The 21,900-nt window shown below is 44.8% G+C and overlaps 1 protein-coding gene across 3 annotated transcripts in view; it reads right to left on the reverse strand.

Annotated features, from left to right (window-relative positions):
• Positions 1-21,900, reverse strand: part of FAM193A (family with sequence similarity 193 member A) — a 183,690-nt gene that overhangs the window by 28,541 nt on the left and 133,249 nt on the right. For all 3 annotated transcript variants that reach the window (XM_030800812.1, XM_030800813.1, XM_030800814.1), the window contains exons 14-17: positions 6,103-6,301; positions 4,837-5,109; positions 1,899-2,187; positions 655-838 (exon numbers count right to left, since the gene is read on the reverse strand). In XM_030800812.1, coding sequence (XP_030656672.1) covers positions 655-838; positions 1,899-2,187; positions 4,837-5,109; positions 6,103-6,301 — 945 coding nt within the window. The remainder of the gene's footprint in view (positions 1-654; positions 839-1,898; positions 2,188-4,836; positions 5,110-6,102; positions 6,302-21,900) is intronic.

Here is a 21,900-nt window from a genome sequence, read left to right on the forward strand (position 1 = left end):
TTTAACATGGTGTGAATATCTTTTCATGTCAATAAATGTGTCTGTAGTATCTTTCCATCCATTTGTGGGTTTCTTTTTTGGTGCCAAAAAAAAAAAAAGCCCTGAATCCTACTGCCAAATTTCTTACTATAAAAACATGTGCACATTTTAGGAAATGCAAACAGCTAAAGCAGAAAAAGAACAACTATAAGCCCCTGCTATTCCTACCACCCATCCCTCTTAAACTGCGGGTGATAATTGGTTGTATAAATTAAATCACAGCTCTGGAAAGATGGACAAGTATGTGTGTGTACCAACGCCCTCTGTATTCAAACAAGAGAAATCCAACTGCACACACACAATGCTGCTGTCGCTGGCTACAATGTTCCACCGTATGGATACACCATGGTTAACAACCTCCTACCAATGGGTATTCAGTAGGAATACTGCACCCCTGATTTACCAGTTACCTTAAAAACCACAAACACAAAGTAAAAATGAAGCAAAAAATCATTATGGCTAAATCTTTGAGCAAATATTTTTCTTTGTTTCTTTACGATGGATATACCCTAGAAGTGGAATATACCCCGAATTCAACCTAGTACAGAATTTTTGCAAAGGAGCCTGTGTGTTGCTCACTTCCCACATCATGATGCGCTGACCTCATGCACTCACCCCGCCGTGCCCAAAGAATTCGCAGTAGCAGCAGTCGCAGTACTTGCCCTCCTTCTGGTTGGTGGAGGTCGAGGTGCTGGAGCTGTGCTCAGAGCAGCTGTCCTCATCTGCACTCTCATCCCCATCATCCTGCTGTGGGTCGTAGACACCATTCTCGCAGCGGTGCCCTTCGCAGTCAGGGTCACTGCAAAACCGCATACAAGCTCATCAGCAAGTGGCCAGCCCCGGGAGGCAACGACTCACATTGTTGGCATGACCACCCACTGTCCTGCCCATTTCACAGACAAGAGGCAGCGCAGAGGGTGCATAGCCCCAGGGTTCCTAGGGAGTCATACACAGGCAGCAAAGGGCTCACGTGGGAGGCATGGCATGTGCGCATGCATGCAGGCAGTCCCTCAAAGTGCTCACAGAGCGCCACTGAACAAGAACATGTAGTCTCTCCAATGACTCCTTCTGAGACTATCCATGCTACCACAGCTTCCATACTAAGGGGCTTCAAGAAGGGGTAGAGCTTCAAACAGGTGAGTTCAAAGGTAACAGAATTTGTCTTAAAAAGAAAGTCTGGCCAGGTGCAGTGGCTCACATCTGTACTCCCAGCACTCTGGGAGGCCGAGGAAGGTGGATCCTGAGGTCAAGAGTTCGAGATCAGCCTGGCCAACATGGTGAAACCCCATCTCTACTAAAAATACAAAAATTAGCCAGGCATGGTGGCGTATGCCTGTAGTCTCACTACTTGGGAGGCTGAGGCAGGAGAATCGCTTGAACCCAGGAGGTGGAGGTTGCAGTGAGTTGAGATTGTGCCACTGCACTTCAGCCTGGGCGACAGAGTCAGACTCTGTCTCAGAGAAAAAAAAAAAAAAAACCACCTGTTGAGTGTTTGTTGTATTGTGTTTTTACTATACACATTTCATTCATTTTCTTCTGATTCCACCCTAGGTATAACAAATACAACTTATACAACAAGTAAAAAACAATGCACGCCCCCGATGCTGTCAGTGTTTAGGCATAGTTGGCCCACCTATCCATGGCGGCCCACGGCCCCTGCTCTTCCCTCTGCAGAACTAGAGGCTGAGATGGGAGCCCCCTCTACCCATGGCCTCTGCTGGGGACATCCCTGCATTCCCTCAGCATTTCACTAGACTTTTCCACTGCATGGTCCCAGGGGAGTTTCTGTAGCTGTGTTAGTGCGGCGTAACACCCATTTTCCAAAGTGCTCCCACATCCCCAACCAGGACTTGGCTCACCTGCAGACACTTGGAGGGGCGCTAATGGAGCCGTCTGTGGCCGGGGGCAGGGGTGCAGGACAGAAACTCTTGCGTGTGTCCACAAACCCGGGAGTTGTGGTTGCTGTTTTGGGGAATGATGGTGCTGCAAGATTTGCAAGGTGAGGTGTGGAGGCAGGTGAGAGTGCAGCAGGTGACAGCGTGGCAGGCGAGAGCGCTGGGAGGGGGGCCAAGCCCGTGGGGCTGTTCCTCGGGGCAGCTGGGGCCGAGTGTCTGTGGTCCTCCTTGCTGATGCCATGAAACACGTCACCTGCATTTAGAGAGGCAAGAGTCACTGCCAAGTTTTTGTTTCAAAAATGTTCAAACCTGTAGAAAATCTGAAAGAACAAACAAAGAGTACCCATTCATCCTTCACCTTGCTTCATCATCACGACCTAATATTCTGTCATATTTATAAACTTTATTTCTTACATGCACACACACTTTTTGGCTGAACGTCTGCAAGTTGCACTTGCCTCTGAACACTTTGGCATGAACTCCTCAGAACATCGACAGTTTGTTTTTTTTTTTAAAAAATTTCTTGGCCGGGCGTGGTGGCTCATGCCTGTAATCCCAGCACTTTGAGAGGCTGAGGCTGGTGGATCATGAGGTCAGGAGATTGAGACCAGCCTGACGAACACAGTGAAACTGCGTCTCTAACAGAAATACAAAAAATTAGCTGGGCGTGGTGGCACATACCTGTAGTCCCAGCTACGGGAGAGGCTGATGCAGGAGGATCACAGATCGCACCGCTGCACTCCAGTAGCCTGGGCGACAGAGCAAGACTCCGTCTCAAGGAAAAAAGAAAAATTCACCTTTTTCTTTTTTAAGAGACAGGGTCTCACTATGTTGTCCAGGCTGGTCTTGAACCCCTGGAATCAAGCAATCCTCTCACCAGGGCCACCTAAAGTGCTGGGACTATAGGTGTAAGCCACTGTACCCAGCTTTTTACTTAAAAATTTCCTCCCTTCTCTCTCCTCTCTTTCTTTTCTTTCTTTCCCTCCCTCCCTCTCTCTTTTTTTTTTTGACATTTTGCTGAATACCATGATCACCTCAATGGCATTTAACACTGACAGGATACTCTCATCTAAGGTACAACCCATATTCCATTTTCCAATTTCCTTCACATGTCCATTATAGCTTTCCCACCAACCCAGCCTCTTCCAACCCTTTTCTCTTTTCACAAGACTTAACATTTTTAATAGGCCACCTGTCTGCCAATTTGGATTTGTCTTGTCTTGGTAGATTTAGATAAAACGTTCTGGGCACAAATCCTGCAAATATTATGTTGGATCCTTCTGAGTTTGTGGCAACGGGATGCACCCAGTGTCTCTCTGTTTCATGGTGGTGTGCATGGCACTGTCTGCTAGGTTCCTCCAGAGTCTGGCACCCACCATTCCTTTGTAATATGTCAGTACCCAGTGATAGAGTTTGGTTGTGTCCCCACCCAAATCTCATCTTGAATTTTGTTCCCATGATCCCCCTGTGAGGTGGAAGGGACCCAGTGGAAATAACTGAAGCGTGGGAGCAGTTTCCCCATGCTGTTCTAGTGATAGTGAGTGAATTCTCACAAGAGCTGATGGTTTTATAAGGGGCTTTCCCCTTTGCTGGGTACTCATTCTCTCCCCTGTGAAGAGGTGACTTCCTCCATGATTGTAAGTTTCCTGAAGCCTCCCCAGCCATGTGGAACTGTGAGTCAATTATAACTCTTTCCTTTATAAATCATCCAATCTTGGGTATTTCTTCATAGCAGTGTGAGAATGGATTAATACAGGCGCCCATCATCCCTCTGTAATCTGTCAGTCCCCTATGGATGCTGCTTTTGAACAGTAGAAGTACTCCATTCCCCAAACTGATATCCCTTGTTAACCTCCATGAATGCTGCATACTTGCGCCAGCTGTTACCCTGGGGGCACAGCATGCTGACTTGCCACTTCTATCCTTCTTACACATTTAGAGGAGGTGTGCTTTTAGAAGAAGGAGCTTCCCACCCTACTGCTCTGTTTGAGCATCCCAATCCCTATGGATTCTTGACTTTATTTGTATGCTATAGTCAAACTTCCTGTTTAATTTTTTTTTTTTTTTTGTAGAGATGGGGTCTCACTATGTTGCCCAGGCTAGCCTCAAACTCCCAGGCTTAAGCAACCCTCCCCTCTCAGCCTCCCAAAGTGCTGGGAGCTACCGCACTCAGCCTCCTCATTCCATTTAATGCTCAATCTGTCCCAACTTTGGCTAGTGAGGCCTCTTCGAGCCAGCTACTGAGCTGCCATTGGTCTCTGATCACATTATTGTTTTCGGGCCCCCTAAGTGACAGCCAGGGGCTATACTCCAGGCTGGGTGACAGGCAGCCCTGTCAGCTCACATCTGCTCAGCATTTTCCTAAAGCAGCTTCTGAGAAATCTTGCCACATGCTCAGAAAGGAATGACCTCCTGGCCTGGCCACGGTGAAACCCCGTCTCTACCAAAAAATACAGAAATTAGCCGTGCGTGGTGGTGGGCAGCTGTAGTTCCAGCTACTTGGGAGGCTGAGGTGGAAGAATCGCTTGAACCCAAGAGGCGGAGGCTGTAGTCAGCTGAGATTGCACCGCTGCATTCCAGCCTGGGCAAACAAGAGTGAGACCCTATCTCAAAAAAAAAAAAAAAAAAAAAAAAAAAAAAAAAAAGGCAGCAATAACCTCTTCCTATCACAGAAGAACAGAAACAGAGACAAAAGCAAGACAGTGTAGCGAAGCCCCAGAGGAATCTAGCACAACAGCTACAATTCTAATCAAACTCCTAGGGATCAGCTCTGTGTGTGTGAGCATTTTTGGGCAGTTAATTACACTTGGCTAGGCCAAGTAAAAGGCAGTTACAAAGATGAGAAGTCAGTAAGCCCAGCCTTCCTGCAGACCCCGAGGGCCAGTGAGCCTTCAAGCCTTACCTACTGAAGGAGGTCTCTTGGATGACACTCTGAACTGGCTGTTGCTGGACTGCACTGTGGTAGCTGTGCAGGACACAGAGGACGTGGCTGATGAGGTGGCCATGACAACTTTATTTGCTTCCATAAAAGCATCTTGGAAATTGTATAAACATTTCTTTTTTGCAGCATTCTTTTTCTCTTTACTATCCGAGACTGCAGGTGTTTCATTGCTAGATGGAGGTGGAAGGGCTTCCGGTCTTGTTTCTGAGAGTGTTGGCCCTAATATTTCACTCCCTTCAAAGAAGAACAGGAAAATTAAGGCTTCTGATAGCAATCATACTTAGCTAAACCCTAAAAGACATGCTGATGACTGAACACTTGATACTGGGGGTGCTACTGAAGTCAGGATCCCACTGGGATGATGCTAAGTCAACTAGCTTTTAATCTAAGAAAAAACTGTATTGAGCACCTACTATGTGCCAATTCCTGTGCTAGGTGCTTTCCAAAGTTATGTAAAGTCTTAAAACTACTTTCTGAGGTTGGTACTATTACTCCCATCCTAAGAAGATGAAGAAACTGAGGCTCAGAGAGGCCAAGCAACTTGCCCAAGGTCACACAGCTAGAAATCCTTCCTAAGCACAGATCAGGATGTCAAGTCTAGCCTGCTGTTCTGGCACATGCAGGGGCTGGGTGTGGGGCTGCCAGGAGCTCTGGCCACAGGAAGACAGAGATGAGGAGTAGGTACCAGCCCCTTTTCAGGTGCCCCTGACCCTGCGACTGAAGTAACAGCTGGGCCTCAGCGGCTGAGGCAGCTGGGGAGTAAGGAGCTAGTAAAGGGGAGAGATGCCACGTGGGGCCAATGCAGTAACCAGAGGAAGGAGTGTGAGTCACAGATTTAAGTCAACTGTGGCACTTTCTTCCTGCCCCTGTGCACCGGAGGGGCTGAGGTCTGGCTGTCACCACTGCTCGAGAATTGAAGGCCGGGCACCCAACCGTGGTCACAAGACCCTCAGCAGCGCTGAGGCCACGCCCATGTGGCTCACCGGGCTGACAGGCAGCCACGGAGCCAGAGTCTTGCTCTGCTCAGTCACACGGTGGGACTGACTGGTGGCAGATGCGAGAGGATGGAGTAGGATGACAGCCCCGAGGGGCCTCCCACTGGAGACAGAGATGGTGGAGCAGCAGCTGACTACAGCTGCGCCAGGGCTTCCACGGGAGACTACGGCAAAGATGTCAGTCTACTCAGGTTATTTTAAAACTTCAAGAAAGTTTTAACAAATTCCTTACCAGAAATTGTATCTGGCAAGAAAGTGCCAGGATTCCAGTTCTTATCATTCATCACTTCTGATCCCCAAAGACTTATAAATTTAGAACTATTCCACTCTGGAGTATTCCCAAAACAGCTCGGATAAATATGGTCTTGAAGAGATGCATTGAATACCTGATGCTTATTTGTGTGATTCTGAACAGGTGCTGGCGGTAAAGCCTACAAAAAAAAATTTTCTAATCACATATCAAAATTAATATTCTGTTTACCTAAGTAAGTAGTTAAACTACAGACAGACAATTCATTATGAACCTCATGGGATGTGCTCGCCATGAGCTGAGGCCCAGGGGGAGCACATCTCACAAAACACGGACTTCATTTATGAGACTGTAAACGACAGGTCAAATTTCAACCAGATGTAGATATGAAAAGCAACCGATGCCTTAAGGAGTATATCTGAACAAATAGACAACTCAGTAACTTCTCACATTCCTACTGGGTCACATGTGAGTGTGTCATGTGCATCGTAAGATCTGTTTCTACGGCTTAATCTCAGCAAACATTTTCATGATCATCACTAATAAGTCAACTTTGGAATCACTGATGAAAATGGATAAAACCCTTACACTGACCTCTTATACCCAGGCAAGGTACAGCACAAATCTAATGAACTAGAGGAATTTGTATACTGTGCTCTAAAGACCAGGGCGTTCTCAAAGGAGCTGCCTCATTGGCAAGCCCTGCCCTGGGCCCTGTGGGGCAGACCATTGTTGAAGGCACCAAGGGAAGGTGATCAGGGTCTGGCCAGCTGGCTAGTCAACATTCATGCATTTATTGAGCCACTAGCCATCTGGCTGCTCCTGCACAGGCTGGGGCCCCCTTGGGTCCTCCCTCTGCCTCAGCCGCTATCCAGGCAACAGGCCCTGGCTGCTGACCTTCTTAGGAGATCCTGAGCACCATGTTCTCACAGCGGCGCAGTGCAACAGCCTGCACATCTGCACCAGGAACTCTTCCCAGTCCTTCTCCCCACCACAGCCAGAGTGATCTTTGTTGAACGTAAATTTGAGCATGTCACTCCCCTGCTCAGGATGCAGCAATGGCTTCCCAAGGCTCTGGCCTGAAAAGTTCCAAGGGAGCTGGGCCCACCACCTCCACCCCTCCTACTCACCAAAGCCCTGGACACACAGGCCTCCCATTGGCCAGCACACGCCTATTCACCTTCTTGGCCCTAAGTTTTGCTTGTGCTGTGTCCATGCTCTAGAATGTGCAAGCCTCAGCTCGTTACCACACTCACACTCATCCTGCAGGCCTCGGCCTAAAGATCACTTCCTCAGAGAAGCCGGCGTTGCCTTTGCTGTCACCTCCCAGGACCCAACACCCAAGACCAAGGCGAGCCTTCCCACTGAACACACTAAAATCCATCATTTTCCCTCTTAGCACTTACCACAGTTATAATTCGAGACCTACTTGTAGCCTGTTGGTTTAATGTCTGCCTTTCCCCCAAATTATATGCGCTCTAGGATGAGGTGGGACATCTGGGTCCTGGCCCTTCTCCCCCAGTCCTTGCTAATGCTGGGCAGACACACGGTTCTCCCTCAGCAGGACTTCTGTCTGCTGGAGTGGAGGAGTGCCCAGTTATGGGCAACCTGGTCATCACATCCTCTGGGATGCAAAAATGGCAGTGAATTCTGTAAACGCAAGTGGGAGGGTTCCCTGGAGGGTTCTTAAGAATGGGCGATGGTTCGGCAGAATCCTGCGGGCCTGGCTGGGGCAGAGGGAGGACAGGAAGAGGTTAGGAGCAAAGGGATGGCGCACATATGGGGATGACAGTGCTACACGCTGACAGGCTCCAGGTTGAGTGGGGGCAGCAGCCAGGCCAAAGACAACTTTGTACCACTTTGTTCTGAAGGGGCTGGGGAGTCACAGAGGGATTTAAACAGCAGAGTGAGATGATTTGGTCAGCTTAGTGGAAAGATCAATTTGTGGCAATACTGTGGATGAACCAGAAGGCGGAAGGAGGACAAGTGGTTAGTCAGGGGATAAGAAAGGATGAAGCAATGGCAGTGAAGGCGGCAAGGAAAGGAGGAATTCTGGAGCTATCAAGATGAAAGCTGGGACTGCACATCTAGTCCAGGAGCTACCACTGCTGGCTCCACTATGAGGAGGCACAGTCAGGTGACAGCTAGATCTGAACTCTAGTCCCACACCTTGGCCTTTGGGCTCTGCAGTCTGGCGAGCTCGGATGTCAGCTCTCCCTTTAACTAGCTGTGTGACCTCAGGCAAATCACTCAATCTTTTTGTGCTTTAGTTTTCTCATCTGTAATCTGGAAATACCTACCTCCAGGGGTATGGTAAGAATTGCGCACACTGCCTGGCCCATAGTAAGTATTCAGTGAGGGTGATGGTGCACTGCTTTCATTTTCTAGGACAACAGTCTTAGAGACTTCTATATAGAGACTACTTATATAGACATAGAGTCCCTGGACACAAAACACCTGACCAACCGACCAAACCTTTCCACCTTGCCCTTCTCTCACGGTGCTTTGGAGCAGAGAGGAAGCACTCCCCTCTGGGCTGCTGGACAGCTCGCGAGTCCACTGACCTGGAACAGGCCCAGGAAGGCAAAGGGGGAGAGGAGGGTAGAGCAGACACTCAGGACTCAACAGCAGGAATAAACAGGTCCAGACGGGCCACCCAGGATACAGGCAAGAGCCTGAAGTCATTGTTTTGGTAAGGGAGCCCCACGGGACAAGAGCCAGGAAAATAAAAAAAACGTATTTCAATAGATACCCATTTCTACAAAGCAGTGATAAGCTAAGAGCTGCTTTGCTGAGAAGTAATTGATGAAAACTAACAAGACTTCTTAGTCTTGAGTACCTTCTTGTAAGGGGCAGAAACACATGACAGATGCCACCCTGCTGGCTTTGAGCAGCAGTCCCGTCGTGCTGGCCCAGCTGGTAAACCATGACTAGAAGCACTCTCAGGGCTCTGAAGCTACGTAAGTGCCTCCTGGACTCCTCCAGACACGACCATGAGTTGTCTGGTTTCAGGTTTGAAAAGCCTGGCTGAGAGCCTGGGCTCCACCACCCATGTGTGTTCAGAGAGCTCTTGCTTATGCTTCAAAACCCTATTTCAGCATCACCTCCTCTGCAAAACCACCTGTGGGCTCATTTAAAATTTTCTCTCTTCGGTGTTACTTTTCTGCCTAGCATCTGTAAGTTCCATTAGGTATGTCACAACATTTTGATATTTTGATTATGTCTTCTCTTTAGACTGTGAGCTCTTTGAAAAGAGGGGCCAAGACTAACCGATTTTTGTCTTCCTAGAGTCTAGCACAGGGCCTGGCACATATTGGGTGTTCAATAAGTGTTTGCTGAACAGTGTCTAGCTTAGAGGAGTAAGAATGCATCTATACAACTATAATATTGGAAACATACGGCAATGATTCTACGCATTTTATTTACACACTATTCAGAACCCCACCTACTCAAAAACGGAGACCCAGTTGTAGGGACAAAAGTAACAGGGATCAGTAACAAAAAACATTGTATTTTCTTTAATGCTTTTGCAGAAGATGCCTACTGACCTCAACAGCTTATGGATTTCTTTCAGGAAAAAATAGGTGTCTGTCACCTAGACCATTTTTGGACCATGACTATCTAAGTCCACCAATGATATAACTATAAAGTAACTCTCTCAGAATGTGGACCATGCTGTTGAATCAGAACACCGATTTCACTTGTTATACAAACCCACAGAGCTTCAACTAGCAGAAGTTTTGCATTTTTATCCACTTTGAGACAAAAGAAGTAATCCATAGAAAAGGAAAACTGTTGCTTTAAATGAAAGCTCTGACACAAATGCAAACACAACAAGCTGCTTTCCACTGGGCACACACTGAGTTTATCCGGGAGCTGGGTGACTCGCCTGTCCTCTACTACCCACACCCACTCGGACATGGAACATGGGTGCAAGACACGAGGAGCAAGAGCCGCAGACTGAGTCATGAGGCCCACACGTGAGGTTCCCAACACTAAGCATCCGAGCAAAAATGAGTTCCAGTTGTATCCCCAGTAACGAAAAGGTTAAGATGACGGACTCTCTGTATTTCTGCTTAACTACGGTTTTTTGGTATTTCTCCCAGACATGGTAAAGAGACGAAGGACCATCTTTGCTTTGGCTGTGCCAGTTTTCAGGCTGGAAGAGCTGAATCTCAGCTCTAAAAGAACACGCAGGTCAAAGGTCACAATGTGATCCCCAAATTGCAACCTATTTATGACCCTATTATCCACACAGCTTTACATCCCCAATCTAAATCTGAACTTATACTTTAAACTGTATTTAATTGAATCATGTTTTAATTGTATTAAATGCTTTTCCAGTGGTTTTACTTAAGTCTCAAAGTAACCTAGAGAGGGAGTGTAAAGATACACCCTGGCCCTCGAAGCTAACAAGGAACCAAGGCTACTTGGCACCCGGTCCTCCCCTTGCACCATGTCACCAGGCTCCACTTGATACACTGAACTCCTGAGGGCCAGAACCCAGTGGCCACTGCAAATGCTCCACTGCAAAGTTCTCAGTGGAGACTTAGAGACATCCTGTCTTTACTTCTAGGCCCTTTCTTACTACATCAACTGTTTCACAGTACATCCTCTGTGTTGGATGAAAAAGACCCAGGATTCAAAGTCACATGTCTTGGGTTCCGGTATAGATTCAGGCCCTGTAGTCGTAACTTCCTACTCCTAGGCCACGTGGACAGCAGGTGGGAGGAGCAGCAAGATGCAGCCGCATCTGCTCGGCTTTGCTCTTCTCTTGAAGGCCGTTCTTCCTCCCTGGTCTGGGCCTTGTCGGGTAAGAGGGGCTACTTAGCTCTAGATCTGAGAGAAATGACACTAAACACTTTGGTAACCAAGTGCTATCAACAAAGGCAAAGGATGAAAAGAAGTATTAAGAGGTGATGAGAGAAGCGAGGTGGAGGTGAGGGGAAGGAACAGCCACACACCATCGCCACAGTGATGTGTGGGGGCAGCAGTCTGGAAGCCCTCAAGAGGAGCTCAGGTCTCAGGCAGCTCTCGCACCAGCAGATGCCAACCCTCATAGGGAAGCATCCACTATGGAGGGCTGTGGGTTCTCACAGAGTAAGCTGAGCAAAACATAACCTCCTAATATACTCCATCCGCAAAAGGAAATAATACATCACAGGTGGTATCAGCAGAAAACGAATCTGGATGCTCAAGGTTTCATTCAAACACAGAGTAACTATGTGTGAAATGCTTAAAGAAAGAAAAAAAAAACAAGGAACAAGAGAATATAAAGAGCTACTAGGTATCTTTGAAAAAAAGTAAATTAAAACTTATAAATAATAAATATAGTCGGAATTAGAACTTAAGTGGCAGGCTAGGCACCATTACAGAATCACTTAACTGGAGGACTGATCCCAAAAAAGTTCTCAGAACATGGAACTGAGAGACAAGGAGATGAGAAACCTGCAAGAGCGTGTGAGGGATGCAGAACAGAAGAAGGTCTAACACCAATCTCACCAGAGGCTGAGAGAGACAACTGAATGGTTGCAGGAACATGGAGATAACATGGATGGCAATTATCAAGCAGGAAATTGAAAATGATTGGTAGGCTAAAGGCTCTAATGGAAAAAGTAGACAGCATGCAAGAACAAGGGGGCCGTGTGAGCAGAGAGATGGAAAGAAATGCTGGCAATAAAAACAATGTAAGAGAAACGAAGACTATCAGTGATGGGCTCATCAGGAGACGACACGGCCAAGGAAAGAGTCAGGGAGCTGCAAGATATGTCAGCAGAAACTTCCCATACTGCAAGGCAAAGAGAAACAAGAATTAAAAACAAAAACAGAAACAATCCCCCCAATAGAACAAAACATCCAAAACCTGTGGGACAGTTTCAAAAGATATAACACCTGGTAAGTGGAATGCTGGAAGGAGAGACTAGAGAAACAGTTGAAGTGGTAATAGCTAAAAAGTCTCCAAAATTAACAACTGACAGCACAGATCCAAAGAATTCAGAGAACATCAAGTGGAATAAATACCCCCAAAGCTACAGGAAGGCATATTATATTCAACCTGCAGAATACCAAAGAAAAAGAGAAAATCTTGGCCAGGCGCCATGGCTCATGCCTGTAATCCTAGCACTAGGGGAGGCCAAGGCGGGCGATCACCTGAGGTCAGGGGTTCAAAGACCAGCCTGGCCAACATGGTGAAACCTCGTTTCTATTGAAATACAAAAATTAGCCGGGCATGATGGCGGGTGCCTGTAATCCCAGCTACTCGGGAGGATGAGACAGGAGAATCGCTTGAACCTGGGAGATAGTGGTTACAGTGAGCCGAGATCGTGCCACTGCACTCCAGCCTGGGCGGCTGAGCGAGACTCCATCTCAAAAAAAAAAAAAAAGAGAAAATCTTGAAAGCAGCTGGGTGGAGGCAAGTTGACCTACAGAAGAACAGGGAAAAGATTCCAGAGGACATCTTGTCAGAAACCAGAAACCATGCCAGCAAGGACAGAGGGAAGTTAAACAGATCTAAAGTGTTCAAAGAAAAAAACCACCAACCTAGAATTATGTGTCCAGCGAAATTATCCTTCAAAAGTGAAGGAGAAATAAAGACTTCCTCAGACAAACAAAAACTGAGAGAGCTCATCACCAGCAGACCTGCCCTGCAAGAAATGTCAAAAGATTTCCTTCAGACAGAAGGTCAGCAACGTGGATCTACATAAAGAAAGGAAGAATACTAGAGAAGGAATAAAGACAAAGTAAAATATCTTCTTCTTCCTATTAATCTAAAAGATAACTGTTGAAACTAATCATCAACACTATACTGGGTGATTAACATGTGGATAAGTGAAAATAATGACAGCAATGTCACAGGGAATAAATAGGGAGGGGTCGGGAGTAATCTGTTAAATGTTACCTGTTTTACATTAGTTAGTTGAAAAGGGACTTAGATTAGTTCAAAATGTATACTGTAAACTCTAGGGCAACTGCAGAAATTTTAAAAAAGATAAATAAAATTGATATACTAAGAGAGGAGATAAAATCATAAAATGCTTAATTAAAAGTAGAGAAGGCAGAAAAAGACTCATAATCAATAGGAAACAATTACAAACATGCTGATATTAATCTAAAAAATACATCAAAAAATCACTTTAAATGTGAATAGTCAAATACACCAATGAAAAGACAAAGATTATCAGAGTATATCAAAAAACAACAGCTACTCAGGAGGCCAAGGTGGGAGGACTGCTTGAGGCTAGGAGTTCAAGTTCAGCTTGGGTAACATAGCAAGATTCCGTCTCTAAAAATAAAAAACAAACACAACTATACATGTCTACAAGAAACCTGCTTTACATATGAAAACTCTAAGAAGTTGGCCTAGCGTGGTGGCTCACGCCTGTAATCCCAGCACTTTGCGAGGCCAAGGTGGGCGGATCACGAGGTCAGGAGATCGAGACCATCCTGGCTAACACAGTGAAACCCTGTCTTTACTAAAAATACAAAAAATTAGCCAGGCGTGGTGGTGGGCACCTGTAGTCCCAGCTACTCGGGAGGCTGAGGCAGGAGAATGGTGTGAACTCAGGAGGTGGAGCTTGCAGTGAGCCGAGATCGTGCCACTGCACTCCAGCCTGGGTGACCAAGCAAGACTCTGTCTCAAAACAAAACAAACCCTGAGAAGTTAAAAGTAAAGGGATGGAAACAACCAATGGCTCAATAAAGAAATCACAAAGAAAGGCCAGGTGCGGTGGCTCACGCCTGTAATTCCAGCACTTTGGGAGGCTAAGGCAGGCAGATCATGAGGTCAGGAGATTGAGACCATCCTGGCTAACATGGTGAAACCCCATCTCTACTAAAAATACAAAAAATTAGCCGGGCGTGGTGGCGGGCGCCTGTAGTCCCAGCTACTCGGGAGATTGAGGCAGGAGAATGGCATGAACCCGGCAGGCGGAGCTTGCAGTGAGCTGAGATTGCGCCACTAGCACTCCAGCCTGGGCGACAGAGCGAGACTCCGTCTCAAAAAAAAAAAAAAAAAAAAAAAAAAAAGAAATTACAAAGAAAAGTAGAAAATACTTAAGAGACAAATGAAAACAAAAACGTAACATACTAAAATTTATGGGACGCAGTGAAAGCAAGCACTAAGAGCAAAACGTATAGCTACAAACACATCAAAAAACAAGAAAGATCTCTAATCAGCAACCTAATTAGGATGGGCATGGTGGCTCATGCCTGTAATTCCAGCACTTTGGGAGGCTGAGGCAGGAGGATTGCTTGAGCCCAGGAGTTTGAGACCAACCTGGGCAACATGGTGAGACCTCTGTCCCTACCTAAATAAATAAATAGATAGATAGACAGATAGATAGCTGGGCATGGTGGCACCCACCTATAGTCCAAGCTACTCGAGACTATGGGTCAGGAAGATTGCTTGAGCTCAGGAGGTCGAGGTTGCAGTGACCCAAGATCGCACCACTACACTCCAGGCTGGGCAACTGAGTAAACCTTGTCTCAATAACAATAATAAATAAAATGAAACAAAAAACCCTCCCTAACTTCACATCTTAGTGAATTAGAAAAAGAACAAGCTAAACCCAAAGCTAGCAAAGAAAGGTAATTTAGAGCAGAGATTAATGATCAATGAAATAGAGAATAGAAAAACAATAGGGAAAAAAAAAATCAATGAAACCAAAATACAGTTCTCTGAAAAGAGAAACAAAACTGACAAAACTTTAGTGAGATGGACTAAGAAAAAAGACTCAAATTACTATAATCAGAAATGAAAGTGGGGACATTATTATTGATTACACAGAAATAAAAGGGGATGGGAGTGGTGGCGCATGCCTATAATCATAGCTACTTGGGAGGCTAACACAGGAGAATCATTTGAACTCAAGCGTTTGAGGCTCCAGTGAGCTATGATCATGCTACTGCACATCCAGCCTGGTCAACAGAGCAAGACTGTCTCTAAAAAACAGAAAATTAAATTAAAATTAAGAAAAAAACATAAAAGGTATTATGAGAAAGTATTGGCTGGGCTGGGTGCTGTGGCTCATGCCTGTAATCCCAGCACTTTGGGAGGCCCAGGTGGGTGGATCACCTGAGGTCAGGGGTTCGAGACCAGCCTGACCAACATGGTGAAACCCCATCTCTACCAAAAATACAAAAATTAGCCGGGCATGGTGGTGGGCACCTGTAATCCCAACTATTCGGGAGGCTGAGGCAGGAGAATCTCTTGAACCTGGGAGGCAGAGGTTGCAGTGAGCCAAGATGATGCCATTGCACTTCAGCCTGGGTGACAAAGCGAGACTCTATCTCAAAAAAAAAAGAAAGTAAATAAGTAAGTACTGGCTGGGCTTGGTAACTCATGCCTATATTCTCAGCACTTTGGGAGGCTGAGGTAGTAGGACTGCTTAAGCCCAGGAGTTTCAGTCCAGACTGGGCAACATAGTGAGACCCTGTCTTCTCTTTGGAAGAGTCCAAAACAATTAAAAAAAAATTAGCTGGGAGTGGTGGCACATGCCTATAGTCCCAGCTCTGGGGGGCCGAGGCAGGAGGAATGCTTGAGCCCAAGAGTTTGAGGCTGCAACGAGCTATGACCATGCCATTGTACTCCTGCCTGGGTGACAGAGTGAGATGCTGTTTCAAAGAAAAAAGGAAGTATTATGAACAACTGTACACTAACACACTGGATAAAACAGATGCAATGAAAAAATTTTTAGAAACACAAAACCTATCAAGATGAAATCATAAAGAAATAAAAAATTCTGAACAGATCTGTAACTAGTAAGGAGTATGAACTGGTAATCGAAAACCACCCAATAGGCCGGGCGCAGTGGCTCACGCCTGTAATCTCAGCACTTTGGGAGGCCGAGATGGGTGGATCACCTGAGGTCAGGAGTTTGAGACCAGCCTGGCCAACATGGCAAAACCCCATCTCTACTAAAAATACAAAAATTAGTTGGGTGTGGTGGCATGTGCCTGTAGTTCCAGCTACTTTGGAGGCTGAGGCCAGGGAATCGCTTGAATCTGAGAGTCGGAGGTTGCAGTGAGTGGAGATTGTGCCACTGCACTCCAGCCTGGGTGACAGAGCAAGACTCTGTCTCAAAAAAAAAAAAAAAAAAAAAAAAAAAAAAAATCACCCAATAAAGAAAAGCCCCAAACCTGATGGCTTCACTAGTCAATTCTACCAAATATTTAAAGAATTAATACGAATCTTTCTCAAAGTTTCCAAAAAACTGAAGAGGAGGGAACACTTTCTAACTCATGTCCTGAGCACATCCCCATACCAAAGCCAAAGACACTGTAAGAAAAACTACAGGGCCGGGCGCAGTGGCTCACGCCTGTAATCCCAACACTTTGGGAGACCGAGGCAGGTGGATCACCTGAGGTCGGGAGTTCGAGACCAGCTGATCAACACGGAGAAACCCCGTCTCTACTAAAAATACAAAATTAGCCGGGCCTGGTGGTGCATGCCTGTAATCCCAGCTACTTTGGAGGCTGAGGCAGGAGAATCACATGAACCTGGGAGGTAGAGGTTGCAGTGAGCCAAGATCACGCCACTGCACTCAGCCTGGGTAATGAGCGAAACTCTGTCTCAAAAAAAAAAAAAAAAAAGAAAACTACAAACGACTATCGCTTATGAACATTCATGCAAACATCCTCAACAAAATACTAGCAAACTGAATTCAGCAGCATATTAAAGGATTCATACACCATGACCAAGTGGGAATCATTCCCAGAATGCAAGGATAATTCAATGTATAAAAAGTAATCAATGTTAATATGCCACATTAACAGACTAGAAAAAGCCAAAGATCATCACAACTGGTGCAGAAAAAGCATGTGACAAATTCAACACCCATTCATCACAAAAACACCCAACAAACTAGGAACAGAAGGAAAACTACTAAAACATAATAAAAGCCATATATGAAAAACCCACAGCAAACAATGGTGAACGAATGAAAGCTTTTCCTTAAATAACAAGAACAAGACAAGGATGCCTGCTTTCACCACTTCTATTCAACATAGTATTAGAAATTTCAGCCAGAGCAAACAGGTAAGAAAAAGAAATAAAAGGCATCTAAACTGGAAAGGAAGAAGTAAAATTATCTCTGTTTGTTAGATGATATGATTTTACAATGTAGAAAACTCCAAAGATTCCACAAAAAAAGTCTGTTAGAATAGATGAATTCAGCAAAGTAGGAAGATACAAAATCAACACTCGAAAATCAGCTGCATGTCTATACACTAACAATGGTCTGTTGGAAAAGGAAATTATGAAAACAATTCCATTCACAACAGCATCAAAAATAATAATTTAGGGCTGGGCACAGTGGCTCCCGCCTGTAATCCCACCACTTTGGGAGGCCGAGGCGGGCGGATCACTTGAGGTCAGGAGTTTGAGACCAGCCTGGCCAACATGGTAAAACCCTGTCTCTACTAAAAATACAACAATTAGCAAGGCATGGAGGCGTGTGGCTGTAATCTCAGCTACTCAGGAGGCTGAGGCAGGAGAATCGCTTGAACCTAGGTGGTGGAGGGTGCAGTGAGCCAAGATCATGCCACTGCATTCCAGCGTAGGCGACAGAGTGAGATTCTGTCTCAAAAAAACACCAAAACCAAAACAAAACACCAACGGGAATTAACCAAAGAAGTGAAAGAGTTGTACCATAAAAACTACAAAACAGGCCGGGTGCAGTGGCTCACGCCTGTAAGCCAAGGCAGGCAGATCATGAGGTCAGGAGATTGGGACCATCCTGGCTACCACGGTGAAACCCCATCTCTATTAAAATACAAAAAATTAGCTGGGCGTGGTGGCACGTGCCAGTACGGGAGGCTGAGGCAGGAAAATCGTTTGAACCCAGGAGGTGGAGGTTGCAGTGAGCCAGGATCGTGCCACTGCATTCCAGCCTGGGTAACAGAGGGAGACTCTGTCTCAAACACACACACACACACACACACACACACACACTACAAAACACTGCTCTAAGAAATTAAAAAAACATAAATAAATGAAAACACATACCATATTCATTGATTAGAAGATAATACTGTTAGAATGTACATACTGCCCAAAGTGATCTACAGATTCAATGCAGTTATGCAGTCCCTATCAAAATCCCAATGATGTATTTTGAAGAAATAGAAAAATCCACCCTAAATTCATATAGAATTTAACAGGATCCTGAATAAACCAAACAATCTTTTTTTTTTTTTTTTGAGATAGAGTTTCCCTCTTGTTGCCCAGGCTGGAGTGCAATGGCGCGATCTTGGCTCACTGCAACCTCTGCCTCCCAGGTTCAAGTGATTCTCCTGCCTCAGCCTCCCGAGTAACTGAGACTACAGGCACATGCCACCACGCCTGGCTAATTTTTTGTATTTTTAGTAGAGACAGAGTTTCACTGTATTAGTCAGGATGGTCTCGATCTCCTGACCTCGTGATCCGCCCGCCTCGGCCTCCCAAAGTGCTGGGATTACAAGTGTAAGCCACAGCGCCCAGCCAACCCAAACAATCTTTACAAAAAAACAAACAAACAAACAAACAAACAAAAAACAAAAACCACCGAACACGGAGGACTCACACTTCCTGATTTCAAAACTTAATGCAAAGATACAGTAATCAAAACAGTGTGGTATCAGCATGACATACAGACCAATGGAACAGAACAGAAAGCCGAAAACTGAAACTTCAGATATATGGTCAAATGATCTTTTACAAGGATGGCAAGATCCTTTAACAGGAAAAGGACAGTCTTTTTAACAAATGGTACTGGGACAACTGAATATCCACATGCAAAAGAATGAAGTTGGACCCTTACCTAACACCATATATAAAAATGAACTAAAAAATGGACTACTGACCTAAATGTAAGGAAAGAACAAAACTCTTAGGAGAAAACAGAGGGCAAAAGCTTCACAACACTGGATTTGGCAATGATTTATTGGATGTAACACCAAAGGCACAGGCAACAAAGAACAGACAAATTGGACTGCACGAAATTTTTTTTTTTTGAGACACAGTCTCGCTCTGTCGCCCAGGATGGAGTGCAGTGATGTGATCTCAGCTCACTGCAACCTCTGCCTTCCGGGTTCACGCCATTCTCCTGCCTTAGCTTCCCGAGTAGCTGGGACTACAGGCGCCCGCCACCACGCCCGGCTAATTTTTTGTATTTTTAGTAGAAACGGGGTTTCACCGTGTTAGCCAAGATGGTCTCGATCTCCTAACCTCTAACCTCATGATCCGTCCGCCTCGGCCTCCCAAAGTGCTGGAATTACAGGCGTGAGCCAGTGCGCCCGGCTGAAAAATGTTTAAATGTTGTGCATCAACAGACACTATCAACAGAGTAAAAAGGCAACCCATAGAATGGGAGAAAATACTTGCACATCATATATCTGATAAAGGACTAACAGACCAGAATAGAAAGAGAACTAAAATGCAACAACAACAACGAACCTGATTCAAAAACAAGCAAAGGACTTGAACAGACGTTTCTCCAAAGAAGATATACGAATAGTCAATGAACAATGAAAAGACGCCCAACATCCCTAAACACTAAGGAAATGCAAATCAAAACTACAACGTGTCGACGGCCACTGACACAAGAAAAAAAGCCCTACAATGTGATACCACCTTACATCCTTGAGGATGATTACTACTAAAAACGCAGAACAGAAAATAACAAGTGTTAATGAGGATGTGGAGAAACTGAAACCCTTGTGCACTGTTGGTGGGAATGTAAAATGGTGCAGCCACTGCAGGAAACAGTGGCAGTTCTTCCAAAAATTACAAATACAATTACCATATGATCTAGCAATTCCACTTCTGGGTACACACCCCAAACAAGTGAAAGCAGGGTCCTGAAATATTTGTACACTCATGTTTACAGCAGCACTGTTCATAGTAGCTAATGTATGGAAACTACTCATGTGTTCACTGATGGAGACACAAAATAGGGTACAGCCGTATGATGAGTATTATTTAGCCTTAAAAAGGAAGGAGATTCTGCAATATGCGACAACATGAATAAACGCTGAGGACATTATGCTAAGTGAAATAAGCCAGTCACAAAAAGAGAAATACTGTACAATTCCATGTACATGAGGTACTTAGTCACAATCATAAAGACAAAGTAGAATGATGGATGCCCACGGCTGGGAGAAAGTGGAGTTATTGTTTAACAGGTAAAAACCTCCAGTTTTACAAGATGAAGAGAGTTATGGAGACGTATGATGGCTGCACAACATTATCAATGTATTTAATACCACTGAATTCTACACTTAAAAATAGTTAAGATTGTAAATTTTATGTTATGCATATTTTACTATAATAAATCTTTTCAAAAAGTAAAGCAATGAAGGAAGATATACCATGCTAACACTAACCAAAAGAAAGCTGGAGGAGCTATATTAATTTCAGGCAGAGCAGACTTCAGAGCAAGGGAAGTTACCAGTGGTAACGGGGAGCATTACATAATGATAAAGGGTCAATTCTCCAAGATGACGTAACAGTTCTCAATGTGTGTGCTGCTAATAACAGAGCATCAAACTTTGTAGGGTAAAAGCTGATAGAACTGTGCAAGGAGAAACCGATGAATCCATTATTACAATGGAAGTCTTCAAGAGCCCTCAATCAGAAATGAACAGATCCAGCAGGCAGAGAATCAGTCAGAACATAGTTGCTCACTGACAGAACTCAAGAGCACCATCAATTAATTGGACATAATGAGCATCTGAAGACCGCTTCACTGAACAACGGCAGAACACATATTCCTCTGAAGCTCACATGGAACATTCACCAAGACAGACCATATTCTGGGCCATAAAACATACCTTAATAAACTCAAAAAAACAGAGATTATACACTGTATGCTTTTAGATCACAATGGAATTAAAGTAGAAATCAGTAACGAAAAGACAGTTGGGAGATCCCCAAATATTTGGAAATTAAATTCTCTGGCACTTACAGTTTTTATTTTATGTAGTATTTCATTACTGTATTTTTCTCAGCAATTACTTTGAACTTACAAATAACTTATACTCAACATATAAATTCAGTATGTCACTGGTATGAAGACACTTGAAAATAGAAATTAGTCTTCAAGTCTTTTTAATTTCAAGAATTTTTTTTTTTTTTTTGTAGAGACAGGGTTTTACTATGTTGCTCTGGTCTTGAGCTCCCAGGCTCAAGCAATCCTCTCACCTCGGCCTCCCAAAGCGCTGGGATTTACAGGCGTGAGCTACCACAACTGGCCAGAAAATAAATTTTTCATAGTACTCATGCTAAAACATTTTAGGTACTAAATATTTACCCACAACGCCTAAAGTATGAATTGTAAGAATTACAACTACAATGACATAATGTCTTAAAAGGCAAAAACTGTGACCCCGGCACAGCAGGAACTCCCCAAGGCCCCAACAGTGCAAAAGTGATGGCAGACACAGTACACAAGGCCCCTCCACATTCAGCACCCACCTTCTGCTCCCTACATTCACAACTTCTTGCCCAACAATCCTCCTGTTGATTATCTCTAAGAAACTTACTCCTATGTCACTGAAATTTGTGCTATTCTGATATAGTTCATTTGCTTCTTAAGCTGTCCACAACTCACTGGTGGACCAGGAGACCCCTTCAGGGCTGCTAACGCATTATGCATTTAGGCACAGATGTGGTCACAGCATCCAACTAAGCCAAACTAAGTCAAATAACACAAACTAATATTGTAAGACCTGGTAAGTGACAATTCAAGTTTGTTTACAGAAACAAACATTTTCATACCAGATGCAAATGAAGTATTTTGATAA

Source organism: Nomascus leucogenys, chromosome 20, assembly GCF_006542625.1.
Source record: "Nomascus leucogenys isolate Asia chromosome 20, Asia_NLE_v1, whole genome shotgun sequence".
NCBI lineage: Eukaryota > Metazoa > Chordata > Mammalia > Primates > Hylobatidae > Nomascus > Nomascus leucogenys.